The sequence below is a fragment of the Canis lupus genome, chromosome X (genome assembly GCF_048164855.1).
Source record: "Canis lupus baileyi chromosome X, mCanLup2.hap1, whole genome shotgun sequence".
Classification (NCBI taxonomy): domain Eukaryota; kingdom Metazoa; phylum Chordata; class Mammalia; order Carnivora; family Canidae; genus Canis; species Canis lupus.
In genome coordinates this window covers 110,377,872-110,393,884 of record NC_132876.1, presented here as the reverse complement: position 1 = coordinate 110,393,884, position 16,013 = coordinate 110,377,872, and the positions used below count along the sequence as shown (strand labels likewise).

The 16,013-nt window shown below is 40.2% G+C and overlaps 1 protein-coding gene across 21 annotated transcripts in view; it reads left to right on the top strand.

The window, feature by feature from the left end:
• The window catches only part of CDKL5 (cyclin dependent kinase like 5), a 213,662-nt gene that overhangs the window by 194,833 nt on the left and 2,816 nt on the right, over positions 1-16,013 (top strand). For 20 of the 21 annotated variants that reach the window (XM_072816776.1, XM_072816786.1, XM_072816774.1 and 17 more), the window contains 2 exons: positions 3,926-4,045; positions 6,854-7,255. In XM_072816776.1, coding sequence (XP_072672877.1) covers positions 3,926-4,045; positions 6,854-7,240 — 507 coding nt within the window. In that variant the 3' untranslated portion in view covers positions 7,241-7,255. Of the gene's footprint in view, positions 1-3,925; positions 4,046-6,853; positions 7,256-16,013 lie in introns of those variants that run through there. The other variant, XM_072816790.1, reaches the window with a different exon arrangement.

The following is a 16,013-nucleotide window of genomic DNA, read 5'->3' as shown; positions in this document are numbered from 1 at the left end:
TGTTTGTGGAAAGAAGGTAGTTTTTTTAGTTTGTTTTAAATAATAGTAATCCTAGTAGTACAGTTTTGTTTCTGACTTTCAATAATATATCTGTCAATCACACACATAATATATATGTTATCTTCATTTTAATGTCTGCGTAATATTTCCTGAGACATTCATGTTTAAAAAAAAAGACTGCCTAAATCTCTAACTGAAATTCACTTAAAACAAAATGTCAACTCAAAATGCCACTCAATCAAATATTGCTACATTTGTTATTTAGACTGGATGAACAGATCTGATTTATTTAAAGTGAAAAAGCATAAAATATTTCACATGCCAGTACAGTAAAGCTTTTATCATTTTCTGTAGAACATATTTATCCATCATGAACATTGAACATAGACTACCTCTCCTAACCACTGTTATTTTTATTTTGAGGTTTTTGTTCTTAACCTCAGGTCTACTAACCTAACCTACGGTGCGGTAGTTAAGTAGAAGAAAGTAGCAGGAACTAAGGAATTAAGATGTTTTATGTGTAGATTTGGCTTTTGATGCCTGTCTGTGTTAGACTAACGTTAAACTTAAAGCCCCTGGCTCACCATGGCCTGAGTTGAGTGTTTACATGTTGACTGGCTCTGTTATTCAGGATCTGGTTCAAATTTTAGATTTTTAAATATTATCAGTTAGAGTAAATAGGAGAATAATTATTTTCTAACATCCTCTCCACTCAAACTGTTTTAAAAGATTTTTATACATTTCATTTTCGATATGTTAAAGGAACTGTAAAATATCTCCACATCAGCCACAATGATTTTTTCCAAATCAAAAGTTGTTTGTGCCTCTGCATTTTTTAATTAAAAGAATTTTTTTGAGAGAGAGAGGGAGGCACACAGGGAGAAAGAGAATCTCAAGCAGCCTCAACACCCAGCGCAGAGCCCAAAGTGGGGCTTGATCTCACAACCCTGAGATCATGACCTAAGCCAAAATCAAGTCAGGTGCCCGACCGACTAAGCCACCCAGGCGTCCCAGAAAAAAAAAATGTTTTAAAGACTGGTATCTAGAGTAAGATTTTCAAAGAGCTCTCTATATTCTGTCGGATTTCAGGCTCCTAAGCCTGGCATCACGTTAACTCTGTCTCCTTAAAGTGAGCACTGAAGCAGAATTAAAGTCAGCTCTACCCCCGCCCCCCAACTTTCTAGAACTCAGCAAAAGGAAACTAGGTAAACCAACTTTGAAAGCTTTAAAAGCTTTGTGGCCTTTGCTTAAAACTCAAACAAAAAAAGAAAGAAAGAAAGAAAGAAAGAAAGAAAGAAAGAAAGAAAGAGAAAAAAAAAAAAAGAGATGTGGTGCCCAGGCCATGTAAAGAAAAGGATATTTTTAAACCTCAGCGGGTCCTAAATCCAGTTTAACACCTTTATTTCACTGATAGAAGACTGCCCAGGCAAGTTGTGACCTGCCTGAAGTCGCGTAATCAGGAGAACCAGAGGTGGGTTCTCCTAAATAGCAGGCCCAGGCTCAGTCCCTGCCACAGGCCCATCTCTGGTGGAGAGCCTCTGGCCACCGATTCCTGGGCACTCTCTTAGGGCCTCTTTAGCCATGTATTACTCTTCCCTGGGATCCTGTCATGGGAACAGAAACCTTCAATTGGCTATCTTACTTGAATGTCTTCATACAAGGTGATCTGAATGCCTTCATATATATATATTCTAGTTCTCTAACAATTGAGCTATCCAAAAAAGGGAAAAGTGATGCCAAAAAATAATTCTGTATTGTAAAGGTGCCTGCTTTGACTCAAGCAAATCTGGAAGCCGCCTTGGGAAATCTGGCTTCAGTTCCATATCCAGAGTTACATAAGCCCCAAGAGCATATGGTGACTTTGCCAACTTGGTAATTGTACCCTAGTTAGTTAGTATCTCAATTGGTAATCATGCGTCAATTTAAAGATTGAACTGTTTGTTTTTTTTTTTTTCACTTTGAAAACCTGTATTCTGAATTGTGCTACATATTTTCCATGGGGTAAATATTTCTTTAACAGCATAGAACCAGACTGTTTCTTTGATGGTACAGTCCTGCAACAGTGATACTACCTCTTCCAAGTGATGTTTTCCGGTTCAAGAGTTGACCATGTTCAAAAGGGTTTGCAGTATCTTCTCCACCCCCCGCCCATAGGCAAATCACATGGTCAGTTATTTAATTGCTAAAGTCCTCTCTCGCAATTAGGAAAAGATTAAAGTTCACCAGTAGCCCTTTAAACAATTCTTTATAATCGTACTTATGATAATAAATAAATCCTTACATGTTTTGTAAGCTCAGTGTGACTAGATGTGTGTAGGTTTCTAGACATTCCTATTATAGGTAAGGCTCATGACTACATGTTCTTTATATATACTGAAGTTTTTGCAGGTTTTGAATTTACTTTGTTGGCATCTTCATGTCCAGGTGAGAAATGACACAGAACTCCTCTAGGTGCACACACGGCACAGGGATTCCTTAAGTGACTGTTAACATTGAACAATATCAGGGCTCCCAAGGGCTAGGAGTTTCAGTAAGAACACCCTTTTTTCTTTTTTTCTTTCTTTTTCTTTTCTTTCTTTTTCTTTTCTTTTCTTTTCTTTTTTTTTCTTTCTTTTTTTTTTTTTTTGCAATTAGTTTATTTGTATCTTATATTGCAGACAGATTCCACCAACGGGGAGAATCCAAGCATCAAGAAATCCCTCTTTCCTCTTTTTAATTCAAAGAATCATTTAAAGCATAGTTCTTCTTTGAAAAAGCTTCCTGTAGTCACTCCACCCATGGTACCCATTTTTACGTATGGTAGCCCTGCAAACTGCTCCAGTAAACTTGTTTTACTGATGACAACAGCATGTCTTTTATTTTCATGAGGTCATATTCTCTTTGTGCTAGTTAAGTACCTGAGCCAGTTCCATAAAGTTACTGAAATACCAATTCTTTGCCATTCTGGATTTTGTGAATCAGTTAAGGAAGTTGAAGCATTAAAAGGCTACTAAACAAACTAGTGAAAGGCTAGTTTGGGTTGTCTAGTTAGCCACTTGTGGGCAGACGGCATTCATAAAATCTCTTATTTCCTGTAAAGAATTTGATTAACATTTATAATTAACAATGTCTTTTCATTCGGCTCACAAAGTCTGTTAACATTTGGTTGGCAGTTTGTTCTTTGAAACCAAGTTGAATTGACCAAATTGAGTGAGCCGGCAGGCTCTACTTTTCTTAGCCGGTGATTTGCTTTTTCCTTGCCTGGCTCTAGTTTTTGCTGGTCACTTAGTAAAGCCAGAGCTTTTGCTTGGCATTTGGCATTATTCTATGTTCACCAAAATCAGTGAATGGACCAATTGCATTAATCTGGAGTTTGTGGCACAAATTTCCAGCAGTTTTATACTATATAACGCTAGACCCAGATTTATTGGGCAATGTCTTGGGAATATGATTCAAACCATACTTTCCCACTTCAGTATCCTTGAAAGCCTGATAGACTTCTTTGGGCGCCACCAAATACAATGTTTGGATCATTTTCCCAGCAGGAGCAAATTTTTGTTTTATTGAACTGGTTCATAACCTAACTGCAATATGGAATGAGGATACGACAAACAATTTCTGGTACAGCCCAATTTAACTGCTCTCTCTTACAGCGACTAAAACTAACAGCATGGGAATGCTTTAAGGGTTGAGGTTTTAACAAAGCTGCATGACATCTGCCAATTTTTCCTAATGCAGGGAAAATTATTAAGAGGGCAGCAGAATTTAACTGGCATCACTTGCATTATGAACATTGGGAGAGTTTTGGTTTCTTTTTTTATTGGGGGCGCGGGGTCGAGGTTTGGTTTCCTTTGATGTGCTTTTGTTCTCCTCTTGGTGTGTGGTTGCATATCTTAATTAGGCTTATTGGGGTTCTTACTGAATCCTTCCCTATATTCTCCTCTAGGTGCCCAATTCTGACGGCCCCGATCTTCTAACATTACAGAAAGCCATTCATTCTGCTAGCACTCCGAGCAGCAGACCAAAGGAGTGGCGTCCTGAGAAGATCTCTGATCTACAGACCCAAGTGAGTGGTGCCTGTAACACTCCTAGATTCTAGACTCTGCAGTGACTTATCTCTTTTGAGAGGTGGGCGGGTTTGAGGAATTTAGCCTCTCAGTGTTACAAGGCTGACATCCTCCTCAGAATATACCGTCACTGTGAATAGCAGATGCATCTTGGGAGTCCAGGTGAATCTCATTTCAGTGACTCGTGTCTTAATGAGAAAAAAAAAGTGAGCTTCCATCGGCCTTCACCTAGCCCTGGGTGGAGTAGGATGTTGGGGGGTGGGTGTTAGATGAAGTGTAAGGGGGATAATTAAGATGTGGTCTCAGCCCGTAAGTACTACATATCTTAGGAGAGAGAGAAAATCTATAAGTAACCATAATTCATGGTAAAAAGTGAGGCATGCCATAAAATGTACAGGAGGGTGAGAGGAGGAGGTAGTGGGAAGATGAAGATTTTGTTAAATGTGGTATAGCATATGAATTGGGCCTTGAAAGATACGATATCTTGAAAGAATACCTTTCAAGATACCTTTCTTGAAAGAATAAAATTCTGAAATTGATACTATTTTTGATAGAAAATTGAACAGTTGCATTTGGAACTGTATATTAGACAGTATTGTATAATTGTATTTATCTGCCATAATGGGAAATAAGCAGAAAATGAATCAGTAGATTTTTTCAGGTAACTGAGGTTTATCTCCTTTGGACAACTATTTTGATTGAAAAATTTTTAATATTGCATCTTTATAGTATCCTACAACAAGCACAGTGACATAATCTAATTTGTTTTTTGATCATATTAACATATTTTATAAATCCAGTATTCCTCCGTACTGTAGTTTCTGACAATCCTCATGAGCTTCTGAATGAAGCTCTAGGATTGCTTGTATTTATAGATAGATAGATAGATAGATAGATAGATAGATAGATAGCCAGCCAGCCACAGATTTCTGTAATTTGGAGGCAGAGGATCTATTTTTTTTTTAAGATTTTATTTATTTATTCATGAGAGGCACAGAGAGAGAGAGAGAGAGGCAGAGACACAGGCAGAGGAAGAAGCAGGTTCCATGCAGGGAGCCTGACGTGCGACTCCATCCCTGGTCTCCAGGATCAGGCCCTGGGCTGAAGGCGGCGCTAAACCGCTGAGCCACCTGGGCTGCCCAGAAGAGGGTCTATTTTTATAGGTTTGTTGTGTACTTTCTTTAACTGTTACTTAGAGCCACTGACAGGAGTTCCCAAATTTCACTTGTATTTGCCCAACCATTTATATTTTCTACTTCTAATGTAACATAGGCCAAGGGGGAGAGAAGAGGACAGAAAGGGTGTAGAGAACCAGATACCTAAGTTGTTGGGTATGTTTCTGAACCAAAAGCACAAGACTCTGAGTGAGGGCCTGGTCTTCTCTTCCCAGTTTTATAAAAAGAGTATGGGGCTTTAGAACCTTCTTTGTGTAGCCATTTCTTATGCTAAGAAGCACCTTTCAGGCTACTTTATATCTCCAACTGGACCCAAATTTCTGTAATTGCTCAATAGTCACACGTGGTTAGGGCTGTAAAAATCACTAGGAATCTCATTGTGTTATCACACCAGTTTCAGTAACAAAAAACACAACTTTGAGCGCTCATGATGTGTACTGTGCTGTGCCACCTCCCCTGGGGACCACAGAGCTGTCTTGGACAGACTTTGGAATAGCCATGGAAGGTACTTCCCCAGGAGCAATTTCTGCCTGAGTCCATTCTCAAACAATTCCTCTTCGATTTCAATGCTCTTTTCCTGCAAATCTTTTAGTACTCCTTGAGATCATCAACATTTTATTAAAACTTTACCAAGCCCATAGACGCACAGCCTGTAGCCAGAGGTGGCCCTAGGCTAGGGCTACATTCGGAGTGCAGGCTTCCCATCAAGGACCCTAAATTTCAGGGTGCCTTCACATGCCTCTTCTGCTGTTAAGCCTCATCATGCATCAGGTAGAGGAGGGGAGAGCAGTGAACCACCTTTTTACCAGTGGGAAGCCCGTGGTTCAGCAGTCCCCTGAGAAGAGTCACCCAGTGTGGGGTAGGTGGCTGCTGGGACTCTCTCTTCTGCCCTGCAGCACAGTCCCCTGCCCAGTGTAGCACCTCTGGGGTCTGGGCCTCCACCATACAGCAGACAGGCATGTTAAGAATCCAGAGCCTCCTGAGAGTGAATTATGTTTTAGAGTCCATAGGGCTTTTGCTGTTTTTTTTTTTCTCTGCTTTGTTCACTTTTCAGTGCTCAAATCCGACCCCCACCGCCAAAAAAGTAAAAGTGCAGAAAGGGAAGGGGAAAATTGGGGTGATAAGAACAGAAGGGGGATATGCAATATTTAGCTGAGTATGTTGCTACCTAAATGAAAAATTACATTTTTTCAGCTTTCTCTTGCTGCTAGGTAGGGTTGAATGGCTGAGTCCTGGCAGGTTAAAAATAAGTGGCAAGTTTATGTGGAGCTGTTGGGAAGTCTTCTCAAAAAGAGAGAGGCATATTCCTTTTGCTGCTTCCTGCTGGCTGAGTCGAGATCTGCCCCCTGTCAAGATGGGATGCAGCCAGATAGAAGGTGCCTAAGCCTTTGATCAGCCAGCACACCAGCTCTAGAGTCCTTATCTAGATCTCTAGGCTTTTTCGTTAAAGATAAATAACTTCGATCTTGTCTGAAAAAGAACAAGAGGACAGATGAGGCTAGACTTAGCCCCTCTTCCCCTGTGCCTGCCCCGCTGGCTACATGCAGTCATCTCAGATCTGTGCTCTGTCTCTCTCAGCTTTCGAGTCTACTCTAAATTAAGTCCTATGCACACTCTCATCTTTTTTTTCAGAGCCAGCCGTTAAAATCACTGCGCAAGCTGTTACATCTCTCTTCAGCCTCAAATCACCCGGCTTCCTCAGACCCCCGCTTCCAGCCCTTAACAACTCAACAAGCCAAAAATTCCTTCTCAGAAATTCGGATCCACCCCCTGAGCCAGGCCTCTGGCGGGAGCAGTAACATCCGGCAGGAGCCCACACCGAAGGGCAGGCCAGCCCTCCAGCTGCCAGGTCAGATGGACCCTGGTTGGCATGTGTCCTCTGTGACTCGGAGTGCCACAGAGGGGCCTTCCTACTCTGAACAGCTGGGTGCCAAGAGTGGGCCAAACGGGCACCCTTATAACAGAACAAATCGGTCTCGAATGCCAAATCTGAATGATTTAAAAGAGACAGCCTTGTAATGTGTGCTGGGGTGGGGGTGGGGGGGTAGGTAAGCCAGTGGGAAGGGGATGGGAGGGTGTGGGGGGGTGGGGAATGGGGCTGGGCTGGGGTGGTCAGCCAGTATTTTCAGCTTTATGAAGGTGAGTGCAATATTGTATGTGTGGAGCCCTCTGGCTCCTCACGGCCACAAATGCTAGTCAGGGATCTTAGAGCCGCAGGAGTTTCTTAGGGACTGCTGGTCCCCACGGATCTTGTGTGAGAATGGATAGAGTGTGCCATTGAGGAAGAAGACATTCTTGCCAGTTTCTCCCCTGCACATTCCAGCTTTAGTGCAATCCCTGTTGAACTTAGGAAAGCTAGGATGTGTTCTGGTACTGCAAGGGATAGAAAAATTCGTGTTGACCGATGCCCTTACCACAGATTTTCTTTCTTCTTTTTTTTCTTTTTTTTCTTTTTTTTTTAGCCTAAACTAAATGTGGGGTTTATTGTAATCCAAGAGTATTCCTTTGAAGGGTTAGCAGATGAACTAACTGTATGTCTTAAATTGTTTTCTAAACTTCATATTTGATAGGATTTGTAACATTTATTTATAATTAACATTGTACTGTTCTAATCATACCTTTTATGTTAAATGTAAAGTTATTTTGAGCTGTTTGGAACATTGTGAAGCAGTGGGACAGCTACAGTAGTTTCTATAAAAACTAAACAGTAACCTTTATATATTGCATCAGGAGTATTTTATTCTATATATAAATATATATATGGTAAATATCTGTCTGTTTTATAAATATAATCATTTAAAGAAAGTATCATTATGACACTATCTGCCATATTTTTATACATTTGTGATATGAAGTGAGTATTATACTTCTAATCAAGGGAGCTGAATTGTGGCTATGTGTGACTATCAGTGGGAACCGTGCTCAACTTTTAGGCCCCAGCAGTAGCCTCTAGACATGATCCTTGGTAGCAGATGAGATGCAGCATCTCCTCCCAAACCCATAGGCAAGACAGTCGGGTAGGCCAGTGAGAGCTCTAGCAGGCCTTGTTGTCTCCGTCCTCACAGTTGGCTCCTGTTTGCATCCAGGGACGTTCTTTGCGCCTGAGGAGACGATAGATCCAGGGTTACTCATGGGTCTTTGTAGAGAGAATATGCTTTTCTCCTTAGTGTTAGTGTAGAGTGTAGACCAAAGATTTGCCAGTGAACATTCCTAGGTTGCAAGGTTGCAAGAGGAACCTGTCTGCAGATCTTGCAAACCAGCTCTATGCTCCTGAATCCTGTGCGCTGTACCGGAGACTCTTGGCTGGTGGGGTGTGAGATCTGTATGTGGCATTTCTATTTCTAAATGTTTTGTTGTTGCTGCTGTTGTTGCTGTTGCTGTTGTTGTAATTGCTCTGTCCAGTATATTTAAAAGGCTCCTGAAGCAATTCCAGATGTAGAGAAAATTGCTGTGCTCACTTTTTCTTCCTGGGACTATCCATTTATAACAAAGTTATCATGTACATCAGTACACACACATGATCAGAACAGGACTTCTTTCCCTCATTTGATCTCCTTCAACTCCCAAGTTACTCCAAAGCATCATCAAGGCCTGTGGCCAACAAGGGTTACAGCCCCGTGTCTCTGGGCTATCCTTGACGGAAATCACCTCAATACCATCTATCAAGAGAATTCAACTTTTGGAAATAGTCTCTTAGCAATAATATTTTTAAAGACCCATCCCCACCCCCACCCCTCAATATTTATCACTTGTCCCAGGATTCTGAGAGCATTGGCCCCTGAATCAAGTCAGCGATAATTGAAATGTGCTGAGTTACTGTTCCCTCACCCCCAAGATTTTGAGAATGATAGCTCTGATGATTATAAAGATTATAAAGAAAAGGTCTTAGTTTCTTTGAATCTTAAATTGTGTGCATATTACATTTTTATATAACTACTATAATGATGTGTATCGATTATATATAGAGGTCATTTTAAGGTGCTTTTTATTTGATTTTAATAAGTGTAATAGGCACTAAAATGAAACTCAACTGGGTACTATCATTAAAACAGTTTGATTCAAACCAGTAGTTTGCATGCTCTTCAGTTCTTTTTATATCTTGTTTCTTTCACCAGTTCAGTACTCTTTAAGTAGCTCTGAATTCTGGCTTTTCCCAGGCAAGCTGCTCAGTTATATAAGTGATGTGAACCCTTAGCAGTTTTTGCCTGGATACTAATGACTCTAAAAGGGTGTGTAACTCTTCTTTTTCATACTAGATCTATATCTTGTAATCCCCCCTTGCAAACCAGATACTACATTTTTTTCCTCTGGAAAGACTTCTCACTGTGCTGTGCGCTTAGGAACTGCGCAGTCACATTGCCATGCTGTGGCATTTGAGGCTCGTTGTCACCTAGGGGCTGGTTTCCCATGTTTTCATCCTTGCTAACACTGGGATCTCAGATGTTTGCAGAACATTTATATTCATGATGGTTCTTCAAAGAAGGGCTAGAATAATTGCCTTCTACCTAGAGCAAAGTAAACCTAACTGATGAAGAGTCAATACATACTTTTCGTACATTCCCAGATTTGAGCCAGAAAATATCTACAGTGTTTTCAACCAGTGTTTTTGAGGTAGCTCTTTTATCCTCTTCTCCGCTTTTGTCCATTCTGACTTTTCATTGACCTCAGTAAGCTATAATAAGTGAACTACAATCCGCATTTCTAGCATGTATAATTCTCTTCCTGCTCGCCGAGGGGAATGGTCAAGTTTTCTCTCAAAACTAATGGGCCCTCTCTTAGCATTTAATTGTTGTTTTCCTCTGGTTGATGAATCATTGACCTCACAAAAATTGCCATCCATGATAAGAAGGATATGATTTTAAAGTCACACAAGTCTGCGTTTTCTTTAGGAAGGGAAATTTATAATGTTCATATTCTGCTATCTGCCCTAACATCCTAAGGGATAAAATATCACTGAATGAAGGCTTATGAATTGCTTTATTTTATGGAAGTATTGCCGATCTCCTTTTGAAAAGAAACTCTGCTTTGCTCTTTTTCTACTTTTACTTTACCACCATCTTCACTCCTCAGAAGTTCTGAATGAACTTTTACTATACCTTGCTTGGTCTCAGCTTGAGGGTTAGCCTCTTCAGAGCCCAAGATCAAAAGTGCTCTGTGCTAAGGAGCTCAAGTGAGCTGTCTCTGTAGCAGTGGTTCTCAGTCAGGGCCAATTCTGCCTCCCTGGGACATTTGACAATGTCAGAAGACATAGTTGGTTGTTGAAACTGGGAGTGGTGAGGTGCTACTGGCATCTGTTGGGTAGAGGCCAGGGATGCTGCTAAACATCCTGTGTACACAGGATCCCCCCCCCCCGACACACACACACACACACACACACACACACACACACACAAAGAATGATCCAGCCCCAAATGTCCATAGTGGTGAGGTTAAGAAACCGTGCTCTACTGGATTCTAAGCCCACTGCTCTGCAGAGCTTGGCTCTGTCTTTGTTCTCTCCAGGCTACTGGAGAAACTGCGGGTATGAATTCTTTAGTATCACATTCTCTGCAAGAATCTTCTACCACTTTTTTTGAATCCTTGGAATCCTGTTTGTTTTCATCGTCTTGGGCCTGCTAAAAGGTACATCCTTTGGGAGGAGACCAGAGTGGCTTTATAGGTGTTTGAGGACTTAGATTCTAGGTCAGCATCTTTAGAAAATCTTTCATAGAGCCATGAGGCTTATATTTAGAAGCAAGCAGCAGCCTGGCAGATTGGCATGATTTTTACCAACTGCTCAAAGGCATCCATGGCTTTTAGCTGTGTCTCCCAAAAGAAAATGCCATTGTCTTTTATTCAAGGCATTTAATAGCTCTTTACAAATATTGGCATATGACAGACCGATTAGAAGCAAAAAACTCTCTCCTGGTGGTTGTGATGTGGCTGTTATAGGAGTGTTTGTGCTGTACGCTTTGGTTAAATCTGTTTTAAAACCTGCTTTAAGATTTGCCATATGCAGTTGTACTTTAATTCTAAGCTCAGAGCTGTGCTGGTTAGTTTCTAGTCACGTCATGTATTATAAAGTATGTTGTGGTTGTAGAGTTAGCCAGTTTAGCATGTTCCTAATCTGAAAATTAGTGGACTTCGCTAGAAAATGCTATCCCATTTTCCCTTCCCAGCACCCCTTATCTTAGTTAACGTCATAGTATATCCTCACTTCTTAAACTAGTTTTTAGAGTAAATAAGGAAAAAAGCCATTTATTTTCTTCTAGCTATGTATTGAGAATGACTCAATAAGTGTACAACTTTTTTTAAAGGCCAGAGGATTACTTTTCAAGTGTGTAGAAGGCTCTGTCCATTTCTGTTCACCTAGGTCCTGGTGGTGACCCAACTTTCAGCAAGGGCAATCGCTCATTGCGACTTATTCCCAGAGTTCAGCTGGGACTCAGAAATCTGCATATTCTCTCCTGGTCACAACATTTTTTCTGGAGAGCACTGCTTTTATATCTAGAAGTTCGTTACCTCCTACATTATAGTGGGATATTGAGCTCCATGTGAGCACTGAGATCCACAGACTCATTACTTTTGTGAGCTGGGGATGTGGTATGATACACTGAACCAAGTCAGAACATATTGATATATTTCCTTGCCTCCTTCAGTCCATCACTATTAAAGTGTGTAGGCAGAGAAAACGGATTTATGCTTTTTTAAAAAATGGTTTCTTTAAAAGGGGCTGCAGGAAAGCATCCTGCTGCTAATCTCCAGGGCCAGAATCTCACAAGAAGTTTCTCTCGGAGACTTAAAGAACCATCTTACAAAACAAAAACTTGTAAGTGGTTCTGATTTCTTCATTTTGTATCTTACCAGCTGAGATATAGAATATCTTGAAGTCTGATTCATCAGCTGGGTAAAAAATTCTGTCTTTGAAACCATGAGTAAATGCAAGAAAATGAAGCCGTGGCAGGACGAGTCCCTCGTCTGTCTGTATACACACAATGTGGTAGAAGTAAGGTGGTGAGGAAACTCTGGGCCTGCTGCCCTATTCTATTCTATCTTTTTTTAATTGAATGTACTATAAAAGATCATAGACTTGTGCCAAGTCAGTTACTATGTGAATATTCATTTCCCTTAGTGCTTTGTTAATTCATCAGCATTAGGCCTGGTCCTGACTCCACCTTTCTCCACTCCAGGCACTGGCCCACCTTTCTGTGTATTTCCTATAGGATATTAAAGATGATCATGACCTACATTGTATCTTCATTCGATAACCGTTTACTCCCAAATTTGAGGGAGGTGTGTCTTTTGTTTTGCCAGAAAAAATTTGTAGTAGTCTGCACTTTGGATTTCTAGGGCCAGAGAACTGCAGCAGTGAAACTGGTTTCACTTCTAAGGCCCTTCATTACCCACAAGGTTAAGCTCTCTGAACCCCATTTGATCCTTGGGTCATATGTTGATCCTCCTTTGGAATCTTAAAAAAAAAAATTGGTTTCCATGTTGTATGCAGATTAGAAGTTGCCTTGTTTGCTACTCTTCCAGCACAGAGTATCAGGGAGAAAGAGGCCTTATCTGTTCCTCCATCCCTTCCGTTTTGACAGACTGCTAAGATTTCCTCAGGACTTCCTTTGGTTTGGGATTTTACTTTCCCAAAAGCCTGATCTGATTCATTTCAGGCATAGACAAGCTTGTCCTAGTGCTCTGCTTCAGGGCTAATCAGATGAAACCCAGGAATAGAAAAGGTAGATGCCTTGACTTTTGTCCCTGTTGGGGGATTAAAGTGTTTATCGCCAGAGTTGTCAAAAGCTCTAGTTACAAAGCATTCAGAGTTTCAAGAAGAAAAAAAAATGATGCTTTTTCTCTTGGAGAACTTTTAAGTTCTCCACCATGGCTTAGATTTTCCAAAATGGAAAGCAAAGCTTGTATAAAATCCATTTTCACTAGAGATATACAATTGAGTATAGTCATTTCAGTCTATTTCCCTTTCCTTATTTCCTCTTTGGTCACTGATTGAGTCAGGCTGGAGGGGTAAGCTATGATTGCAAGAAGTGAATTTTCACTGTAAACTTGGATTGATTAACAGAAACAATAAAACCAAACAAAATAGTTGCCCCTAACTCCTATCTCCAAGATTGCTTTGTGCCATTTTGAATTCAGGTAGTTATTCTGTATATACTTAGAAGACTGTTCTGAGCTTCTTCAATCTCTAGGAAGTTCAAAAAGGGGTATGTGGGAAGACACAGGGCAGGGTGATTTTTGAGAACCCTGCTCATGCATGAAATTAAAAATATGGATAAGCCAGAATGACGTAACATCCAAATTTGTGGTAGATGAAGAATCAGTGGAAATTCTTAATTGCACAGACTTTATAATCCATAATACAGAGTGTAATTCCATACTTTTTACTGTGGCAAGGGTGTGACGTGGTGTTAACCTTTTTAATTTTTGAATCCAAACTGAATTTAAAGTGTTGAATATTTAAATTCCTCACAAGCTAATTATGAACCATTTGTAAAGTGTTTATATAACTCTTTGTATCATGTGTTGGTACATCTTATCAAGTTTTTTCTGGCATGTATTCCATTCTAAACTTCTGTAAAATTTCTATTGTTGCTGTAAATATTATACAAATATCTATTCCGTGGTAACCTTAATTATCAGCATGAAATGGTTAATTTTTACTGAGCACAATGTATTTTTGAATGGATCTTCCCAAATGTCTTTAATAAAATGCAGATTTTGCACTGACTGTTGTGATTGCCAGGCTGTCCCCATCTTGAGCTTTTGTGGTCCCTGGCTTTTGAATGGCCAGCAGCTCCGTGTTTGTTCCTTCTTTGTAAAGAACTCATTTGATTTCAAATAGAGGATAATGGGCCTTTGAAGTTGAAATCAGTTTAAGGGACAGAAAGTAATGTTAAAGCAGGGCAAATCCTGTTACTTAATGATAATATTCTTTTTCCCCCCCTATTTATAAAGCTTTTTTCTCCTCCTGGCCTTTTGAAAATTTTGGTTTCTTTCACACTGGAGTGCTGTCTCTTTTGCATCTAGACACTCACTTGGTGGTTTGTCTCTTTTGCATCTAGACACTCACTTGGTGGTTTGGGAGGATGGGAAGAGATGTCTGCCTCCTACTCCGTGTGATGGAGAAAGCAAAGATGAAGTATTTTTTCATATTTTAGAATAGGAGGTTGACAAACTTTTTTTGCCAGATAGTAAATATTTGAGACTCTGTGGGCCACAGGGTCTCTGCCATTGTAGTACAAAAAGCAGCAGAGGCAATATGTAAATAAGTATGGCTGTGTTCCAATAAAACTTTATTTATGAAAACAGGCAAGTGGGGGGTGGGATTTACTGACTGATTTTACACCCTCACTTTTGTCTTTAGATACTCACTCAGTTGGTCTTATTGTTAATGGGGTAAGAACTTAGATTGTATGATAACACGTAAATATTCTCCAACTTTCTTACTTTATCTCTAAACAAAGGATAGGAACTAAAACGCAATGATTTGCATTCTTAAAAGTACCACGTCTCCAACTTCTTCACTCTCGAGTTTCTCCTTAATGCCCCAGAAACTGATTACAACTGTGATTCAAGATTGAATCAAATTATCTATTGGCTTGTAATTTTTCTGTTTGTAGCACTTATTATGGCTGGGCACAATGCCAAGGCTTTTACTTTAATATTACATTTACTTGTCACAGCAATGCAATGAAGCGAGTAGTATCCTCATTTTATAGATGAGGAAACTGAGGTTTATGGACCTTACATTAACTTACCCAAGGTCACCTGGCTAGAATTTGAAGCCTAGTCTTCATTGTAAAGCCTACACCCTTAAACACTACTAAGCAGGGCAGTTGCTGCGCCTCCAAGTATCGAAAACGGACATGGGGCGATTCATGTACCACCTTTCCTCTCATCTCCCAGCAAGTGGTAATTGAGTTGATTTGATTTGAGAATAGAGCAGTTCACTGAAACAAGTTACTAGAGGCCCAGAGACTGGTGAAATGACTATAAAAGCACAGGATCTGGAGTCCGATTACCTGAGTAGAATCCTAGTTCCATCACCAACATCTTGTGTGGCCTTAGGTGTGTTACTTAACTTTCCTGTGCCTCAGTTTCCTTATCCTTAAATGGAAATAATAATAGTACCTACTTCATAGGGTTGTTGTGAGGATTTAATAAGATGGTAACCTTCAAAGCACTTGATAGATTCTGAATAAATATTAGCTAGCTATTATTTGTGCCTCACTTGGTAGCCCTACCTATGAAGCTGAAAAAGCTCTGTTATGGAGTCTTGACTGCCAGTTCTAGAGAGCTCGTTAGGCACTGTAGATGTATTTATCCAATTTGATCTTCACACCAGCCTTGTAAAGTTGTCAGGGTTAAGAACCACTCAACTTGGCGCTATTCTTGGGATCACAGGGGAAGGAACAGCCCTTATAGCTATGCATTTGTCAGCAGGCCTCAGCACCCATGCTCCAGGTAGACAAAAGGATGGGCTTTTGTCAGCACATGTTCAAAGGCTCACCTTAGGCATGCAGTCTACTGACCTCCGAGACTGAATTCATAGTGGTACCTTTATTTTGAAAGGCCTAAGTAACCTTTGCTTTGTCCAAGTAACCTTCTCCCACACTCAATACCAAAATCAGCTCAGATTTTTTTTAAATCTTGGCAACACTTAGTGCTACTTCTTTGTTCATAGCATTTTATTTAGTTTTTTAAAGTCTCCTGCAATATGTTATATTTTACCGCAATTAAAAAAATCTGAAAGTGTAGACTTTCACACTCTAGCATTTGTGAAAATAAAAGTAAACAT